Here is a 9315-nt window from a genome sequence, read left to right on the forward strand (position 1 = left end):
TCATTTTTGAAGATATCTATTTCTTCACGCTATCCCATCACACCTGAATGTTCTGCCGATCGCTCGTGTTCTCTACGAGGGGAGCGGAGTAAGGCTTGTACACCCCTAAGTTCCGGAGCTCCCCTTGTCTGTTCCATTTTTGGAATTTGCAGATCCATTGCATTACAGAAAAAGAAGCAGAGGTGACCAATGATTTCTATGGGCTCACTTATTTTTTTAGAACTTTCTTTCCTTTCTAAAAACTGACATAAAATGGAACTGTGACCCCATAATAATCATTGGGGTCCTTCCAAGTTATGCAACTGATATGTTCTGAACATAAGATGAAACAGACCTGAACTCGGGTGTGAACATAGCTTAAGCCGCTACTAGCAGATTATCACCCTGTAGAGTACAAGATTCAGGATTCTTGATCCTTATTTGGCCTAACATCACCTATTGGGGGAGACTTGGGAAACCCCTATACATGATCAGTTGATGTTTGATTGTTAGCTCTGGCTTTACAGAAGCCAGAGAAGGGAGAAGATAGTTGGAAAACAAGTTGGTGAAGGTGCACTGAACTGTGCGGCCACACCGAGGGTGCGCTGAACTGTGCGGCCACACCGAGGGTGCGCTGAACTTTGCGGCCACACCGAGGGTGCGCTGAACAGTGTGGCCACACCGAGGGTGCGCTGAACTGTGCGGCCACACCGAGGGTGCGCTGAACAGTGTCGTCACATTGAGGGTGCGCTGAACAGTGAGGTCACACCGAGGGTGCCCTGAACTGTGTGGCCATACCGAGGGTGTTCTGAACTGTGTGGCCACACCGAGGGTGTTCTGAACTGTGTGGCCACACCGAGGGTGTTCTGAACTGTGTGGCCACACCGAGGGTGTTCTGAACTGTGTGGCCACACCGAGGGTACACTGAACTGTGTGGCCACACCGAGGGTGCACTGAACTGTGTGGTCACACCGAGGGTGCCCTGAACTGTGTGGCCACACCGAGGGTGCACTGAACTGTGTGGTCACACCAAGGGTGCACTGAACTGTGTGGCCACACCGAGGGTGCACTGAACTGTGTGGCCACACCGAGGGTGCACTGAACTGTGTGGCCATACCGAGGGTGCCCTGAACTGTATGGCCACACCGAGGGTGCACTGAACCGTGTGGTCACACCGAGGGTGCACTGAACTGTGTAGCCACACCGAGGGTGCCCTGAACTGTATGGCCACACCGAGGGTGCACTGAACCGTGTGGTCACACAGAGAGTGCACTGAACCATGTGGTCACACCGAGGGTGCACTGAACTATGCGGTCCCACTGAGGGTCAACTATAGTGTGCGGCCACACCAAGGGGATGCTGAACTGTGCAGCCATGTCAAGGGTGCATTGAACTCTACGGCAAACCAAGGGTGCACTGATCTGTAGGGCTATGCCATGGGTGCACTGAGCTGTGTGGCAATGGCAAGGATGTGCTGAACTGTGCGGCCACACAGAGAGTGCGCTGAACTGTACGGCCACACCGCGGGTGCGCTGAACCGTGCGGCCACACCAAGGTTTGAACAATGCGTGGTTTGATCAGTCATTGTGTTACATCTCTCTTACAGGCATCAGAAGAGGAGGAAATTGTTGATCTTATGTTGATGAAAATTTACAGCTTCCTTGGATTACGACATAAGGAGAAAAGAGGGGACGAGGGCAGATTACCCGGATAACCGAGGATTTGTACCCTGTGCCATGTATGGGAATAATTGGTCATAAATATGATAAATGGGCAACACAAGCAAATCTACTACAGAAGTCATCACACACCCTATAGCATGTATCAAACTAGACAAGAAACAGACGCTGTGTGATCAATGTGAGGGCCACACATTAAGAATTAAAAAACACTTAAAAGCACTAGAGTACAACTTCAAAGTCCCCTGTGTCAGGGTCTTATAGACCCCTGTTCTACTAATTAGCGGATTCATCTCCGATTAATATTGAGGTATTTATAAAACTACTAGAAGGTGGCCCGATTCTAGGCATCGGGTATTCTAGAATTTACGCATTGTGTAGTTAATGTATGATTTTTGTTATATATATATATATATATATATATATATCGATGTTGTTGTCTGTAGTTACCAAGTGTTTGTGTAGGGGCTGTACATGTTCTGGGTGTTGTCTGGGTGTGGCGGGGGGTGAGAGCGGTGTTGTTTGTGTGTTGCGTGTGTTGCGTTATTTGTAGAGCGCTGTGTGTCTGTAGTGTTGTGTGTTGCGCGGTTTGTGTGGGTGTGGGGTGTGTGTGTGTTTTGGGGGGAGGTATGTTTTGTGCAATGTGTGTGTTGTGCGGTATGTGCGTATATTTGTGTGTGCCGCGGTGTTTGTGTGTTGGGTGTTGTGTGTGTGCGGCGTTGTCTGTGTGTGTGGGTGTCTGTGTAGGGCAGTGTTTGTGGTTCCCAGTGTGTGTGTGGTTGTTGTGCAGTGCGTGTGTGGCAGTGTGTGTGTGTGTTTTGGGGGGAGGTGTGCACCCCCCATCGTGCTCCATCCCCCATGCTGCGCACCCCCCATCGTGCTCCATCCCCCATGCTGCGCACCCCCCATCGTGCTTCATCCCCCATGCTGCGCACTCCCCATTGTGCTCCATCCCCCATGCTGCGCACTCCCCATCGTGCTCCATCCCCCATGCTGCGCACCCCCCATCGTGCTCCACAGTCACACATCAGACAGTATACACGCACACATCTAATCGCATACACTCACACACACACCCCACTTCTCCCTGTGCCCACCGGTGGGCGGTCCCAGCAGCTGTGCTGCACGCCGTGCTCCTCTGCCGACACTCACAGATCCGATCGCATACACTCACACATCAGAACACACTCACACATCAGAACACACTCACACACATCCGATCGCATACACGCACACACACACTGACGATATCACACATAAGCGTTCACACAATCACAACATCCGGAGATACCACATGCTTCCGGCCATGTGATCCTCCGGCAGGTCCTGGAAGGTCACTGCACGCACAGTATCGCCGCTGAGAAGCAAGCGATATCACGGGATGTTGTGAGTGTGTGGATGCGATCTGATGTGTGTGTGAGAGTGAGTGTGATCTGATGTGTGTGTGTGTCTGTTCTTATATGTATGTGTGTGTGTCTGTTCTTATGTGTGTGCATGTGTGTGTGTTCGGCCGCTGCAGGACCTTGATGCGCTCACCTCGGGGCGAGAGGCAATCCGTGCGGGGGGGAGGAGCCGAGGCGAGCGGCCAATCCGTGCGGGGGGAGGAGCCGAGGCGAACGGCCAATCCGTGCGGGGGGAGGAGCCGAGGTGAGCGGCCAATCCGTGCGGAGGGGAGGAGCCGAGGCGAGCGGCCAATCCGTGCGGGGGACGGGGCCATGGCGAGCCCAGCAGCCAATCCGCTGTTTTTCACCGTAAGGACATGTCACCGTAAGGACACAATTTTGGAGCAAGACAGACAGACAGACAGACAGAATAAGGCAATTATATATATAGATTACCAATAGCTACTAACAATCCAATTAATATACCAGTGTACATATTGTATAAGACACTATATACACTGCTCAGTAATGCAGGGAACACTCAACCATCATTGTACAACCCAAAGTCAGAGATAATTTGTCCATTGTTAGTCAACGTCACCGGCTTTGGTGCCCATGAAAGTGCCAACAGGAGAGGAACAAGTCACCCCCAAAGGGAACGGTGCCGTGGGCGGCCTCAGACCATTCCTCTCTCCTTATCCTTCCGGACTGGTTCCCCTCTAGTTTTGCTTTTTCCTATTGCCCTACTGTTTTCAGTTTGCACATGTAGTCCAGCTCCTCCATTATGGCACAAGTAGACCAGCTATCACAAGGTTTGTTGTGTCTCCCAGCAAAGTCTGAAGGACATGGAGTAGACCAGGTCATTACACGAGGAGAGCCGGACAGGGTAGAAAGGCATCAAACCGGCAGTAGGAACGGTGACTGCTCTTTTGTGCCACGAGGAATAGGAATTGCACCTCCAGAACCCTACAACATGACCTCCAGCAGCTACCGGTGTGCATGTGTCTGACCAAACAGTCAGATATAGACTCCATGAGGAGGAGCTGAGGATGCGAAGTCCTACAATGGGACCAGTGGCCACAGTCCAGCTCCATTAACATTCATTAGAGAACAACAGAATTGGCAGATCCACCATTGTGCCTCATTTTCCTCCCTGGTGAGTGCAGGGTCACACTGAGCACGTGACAGATGTGAAAGAACCTGGAGATGCCATGGTGAGCAACATCAGCCTACATGACAGGTTTGGCATCGGGGTAAGAATGTGACTGCAGGATGGCGAGGGACAGGGGGGTCCTATAATGCCAAGCAGGGGATTCAGGCATCTCCACCATTAGGGATAACCCTGAGGTTAGGGATAGCCTAGGGTGCTTTAGTGTGAGGGGACCCTAGGCTATCCCTAACCTCAGGGTTACCCCTAATGGTGGAGATGCTTGAGTCCCCTGCCTGCCTATTCTCCTGACCAGATCTAATCTGTTACCCCCCAGTGAAGGAAGGAAGGAAGGAAGGGGCAGGAGAGCGATGGTAACACAGATTAAGATAGATAAAAAAACAAAACTCAGACAGATTGCAAACTCACAGGAAGAAAAAGTAATAAACTAAGGAGAAAAGCAAGAGCAGGAAGGTAGCAACAAAAAGACAACAAGATTTAACACTACAACTTCTCACAACAATTATGCACAACAACCACTAGTAAGTCTGGATCACAAGATCTAACTAGACCGGTATAGAAAAACTATAGCTGGCATTAAAGGAAGTGTCCAGCCAGCATATATAGGAGGGAAGAGAATGTGACTGGCTCTTCCACAGAATGTGATCACAGGAGATTAACAAGAAGCTCAGCAGAGATTAACTCTTTTTAGCCTGCCTAAGCCTGTGGGTTGACACCCGCATCTCCCTGCGCTGATCACAGACTTTAGAGAAGTTAGCGGGCAGAGTGCCATAATCTGTGGCTTCCACAGATCCTGATGGTGCTATGACAGTTGGCGATGCCTGTAAAAAGAAAAATCTCCTTGTCATGCGATGGCCTGGGTGGCAAAGATTTGTAGGTTTGCATAAACCTAACCGTTATAGCCAGCGTTACCCTGACTGCCGTTAGGTACAGAGATGAAATCCTCTGCTCCATTGTCAGACTTTACACAGGTCCAATGGGCTTTGGGTTCCATCTGGGGAAGGATGATATGAGAGAGGCAGTTCCTGGATGGTGACGACATTGATGCCATTGACAGGTTCTCACGTTCTCCAAATATGAGTAAAATTGAGAACCTCAGGAACATTATATATCATTGCATCCAACACGGCCAAGTAGAGCCACAGATGTCCCGGAGCCACAGATACCCTGATCCAGATCTGGAAGTAGATCCTGAAGACACCATCCACCATCTCATCATGGCCAGACATTGTCAGGAGTGCAAATGGGCATGTGGGGGTCATACACATTACGGGGTTCCTGATGAAATTCATGCAAATTGGATCCTGCTGTGATTTCAATGTTTTAGTTACATTTTTGGGGGTAATGTGGAATCCAGCCCTCGATTGGTTGACTATTTCGGGTTCCATTCAAAGTTGATATGTCACTTTGTTATACAGCATTTAATCAGTGAAGGCATACGATATGTGATTTGTGTTTTCATTTTTTTGAGCAATGTCTATATGTCAAGGGAGAATTTAGGTAAGACTGCTAATGGAGTCTTTGTTTGGGGTAGATCCAGAGGCACGGGTCCAAATTAGCCATCTGCGCAGATATAATAAATGACTCAGAAAACAATGACCACAGAGACTGTGTTCACCCATTGAGTCAGTATAGGCGACTGACCCGTGTAATGAATAGCTCAGATATTAGTACATTTCAACCTTCAGACATGTAGAAAAGTATGTCTTTTCTCATACATCAAGACTTTCACTCATCATTGTTTTAGCCTTCACTGTTCATTGTATATACATTTGTTCACCAGCTTCACTATCCCTGGTTAACCCCCTCTTGAACATACAGTTTAGAATCATATTATGGCGTCTGTGCGATTGTCATATAGACAGACAGATAATTATGTAACGACATCTATATTTTGATTATTTACATACACAGATAATCTTATTACATCTGAACAAACGACCTATAGCCCAGGCTACCTTCACATATATAATGTATATATCTCAAACAAAAAGAAACCTGTTTCTTGTCTAGTGAGAATAATTCTTCTGCAACTGTTGTGTCTTCAGTAGGAAAATACCAGTAAAAATGTCATCGCTGTCTGTTATTGACATCAGCTTCATGTCTGTTCCTGTGCACAAGTTGATAAATGTCCTTATAAATCAGTTTTTGCTTATTTTAGAAGAATAGTACCTGGGGGTAAGGAGTGGACTGGGAGTGATCTGGGCCACAGGGCGACATTGGTGACGCAACATCAAACTTTACAGATGTAAAATCAACGCGGCCGACTCTGAGACAGGTCACATGCAGGATGGAAGATTGTAGATTGTGGCAGCAAAGTCAAGAGCAACATGCGAGCAGCGAATAAAATCCAACATTGGGTTAATTTTTTGCAACATTTTTGTTACAGTTGATGTAGTTTGTTGGTCACAATGTAACCTCACTGACATCCATAGGTGGTTCAAGGCTTGAGTAGCCCGTCATTCCCAGAAACTTCACCCATTCTGCAACCAAGCCTCCTGCAGAGTCCATTCATCCACACCAACCCTTATTTTCAAAACTCGAAATCTCAGACACAAACATATTCTTGTTTGTTGAAACTTCATTAAAAAACAAAGTTAAAATGACTATTTCTGGAAAATTGAAACCAGTGCTGAAGAGGATTCTGAGCATGGAGTAGATAGGGATCGCACGGAACGTCTGGCTGCTGCACACGTAGGTTCCAAACCCATATGTCGTATCAAGCAAGGTATTGAGGCATTAAGAGTTTGACAGTTTCGATAAATATTTATGTCATTTATTCACTTATATAGCGCTAACAATTTCGCAGCACTTTACAGACGTGCTCATCATTGTCCCCATTGGGGATCACAATCTAAATTTATCAGTATCTAAATCTATCAGTATGTCTTTGGAGTGTGGGAGGAAACCGGAGACCCCGGAGGAAACCCACGCAAACACGGGGAGAACATACAAACTCCTTGCAGAGGTCATCTTTGGTGGAATTTGAATCCAGGTCCCTAGCAATACAAAGCAACTGTGCTAAACACTAAGCCACAATTTGCAGTACCAACCACTGAGCAGGTGTGTACAGTGCCAATGACTGAAAAATCATGTACAGTACCAACCACTGAGCCACCGTACCACTGAGCCATCGTGTACAGTGACAACCACTGAGCCGGTGTGTACAGTGACAACCGCTGAATCACCGTGTAAAGTGCCAACCACTGAGCCACCATACTACTGAGCCACCATGTACAGTGCAAACCACTCAGCCACCGTCTACAGTGCTAACCACTGAGTCACCGTGTGCAGTACTAACCACTGAGCCACCGTGTACAGTGCCAACTACTGTGCCACTGTGTACAGTGCCAAACACTGAGCCACCATGTACAGTGCCTACCACTGAGCCACAGTGTACAGTGCCAACCACTCAGCCACCATCTACAGTGCTAACCACTGAGCCAAGGTGTAAAGTGTTAACCACTGAGCCACTGTACAGTGCTAACCACTGAGCCTCCATGTACTGTGCCAACCACTGTGTCACAGTGCACAGTGCTAGCCAATGAGCCACCATGTACAGTGCAAACCACTAAGCCATTGTGTACAGTGCTAACCACTGAGCCACCATGAACAGTGCCAAACACTCAACTACCTTGTACAGTGATAACCACTGAGCAATCAAGTACAGTGATAACCAATGAGCCACAGTGTACAGTGCTAACCACTGAGCCATTGTGTAGTGTCAACCACTGAGCCACCATTTACGGTGCCAACCACTGAGCCACTGTATACAGTGCTAGCCACTGAACCGCCGTGTACAGTACCAACCACTGAACCTCTGTGTACAGTACTAACCACTGAGCCACCATGTACAGTGCTAACCACTGAGCCACCATGTACAGTGCTAACCACTGAACCTCTGTGTACAGTGCTAACCACTGAGTCACTGTGTTGCTCCAATGTTCCTCCTTTTCACATTTTGGGGTCCTGAATTTACTGAGACCAACATTAAAAAATAAGTAAGGCGACACAGAATAGCATTGTGCAAGATGAAGATCATTTCCGAATAACTGACCCTGGAGTTTTTATAAGGAATCCAAACCTTTTGGATTTCTGGTCACGAATCATAAGCATCGTTGTCTCCATTGACTTCAATGTAACTTGAAAGTGACGGAGTCTCGTGTAGCATGCCTGCAAATTGGCCTTTTCTTTACAGAGAAATAGTCACTGAGCAGAGTCGCTGGGTAGCCCTGCACCATAAGTGTACGGTTCCCAGAGAACATGCATTCTCCCCGTCACCTGCGCTCATACGTGTCTGTGCACAGGTGACGTTTGTTTTTCCATGACTTCGCTCACTATTAGTTTTCCAGACGACAAACCATGGACACAAGCTCCAGCCAAACTGCAAATAGAAGGACTCTGCCCTATATGATTGTACCAGAAAGGCCCCAAATAATGAATCTGCGGCCACCGCACATGGAGCGTATATCATGTCTTGTGTTAGCGCCACCTGTATAATCCGATGTATCACCATCATACATAATAAACATACACGCGGATTCTTTCTTATTCTATTATGAAGATTTCTCATGGCTCTAGCTCTGCCTCTCTGCCGCTGCTCCTCTCCTTATTGACAGACTGCAGCGCATGTGACTGCTGCAGACAATCACTAGGATCTGCAGATCGGCTGCTGGAGACAGGTGACTGGCTGGATGTAGTGATGACGTCATTGTTGCAAGCTTGTCAACAAAGTTTGAAGCAGCAGAGAGGCGGCATGTGAGTGCTGCAGACAATCACTGGGATCTGCTACATCGGCTGGCTGAGACCAGTGACCGGCTGGATGAAGTAGTGACGTCATTGCTGCAGCTGGTCAACAAACCTTGGAGCATCAGCAGAGACGCGGCACGTGACTGCTGCAAACAATCACTGGGATCTGCTAGATTGGCTGGCAGAGACTGGTGACTGACTGGGTGAAGTGGTGACGTCACTGCTGCAGCTTGTCAACAAAGTCCAGAACAGTGGCAGAGAGGCGGCACGTGATTGCTGCAAACAATCACTGGGATTTGCTACATCAGCTGGCAGAGATCGGTGACTGGCTGGATGAGGTGCTGACGTCATTGCTGCA

At 48.2% G+C, this 9315-nt stretch overlaps 1 protein-coding gene across 1 annotated transcript in view; it reads left to right on the plus strand.

Annotated features, from left to right (window-relative positions):
* LOC142254388 (polycystin-1-like protein 2) overlaps window positions 1-1981 on the plus strand; it is an 89872-nt gene extending 87891 nt beyond the window's left edge. Inside the window, exon 43 of the mRNA XM_075325430.1 lies at window positions 1586-1981. Within this exon, the coding sequence (XP_075181545.1) occupies window positions 1586-1693 (108 nt within the window). The 3' untranslated portion in view covers window positions 1694-1981. The remainder of the gene's footprint in view (window positions 1-1585) is intronic.
* Window positions 1982-9315: the final 7334 nt, after the last annotated feature.

The sequence above is a fragment of the Anomaloglossus baeobatrachus genome, chromosome 10, assembly GCF_048569485.1.
Source record: "Anomaloglossus baeobatrachus isolate aAnoBae1 chromosome 10, aAnoBae1.hap1, whole genome shotgun sequence".
Lineage (NCBI taxonomy): Eukaryota > Metazoa > Chordata > Amphibia > Anura > Aromobatidae > Anomaloglossus > Anomaloglossus baeobatrachus.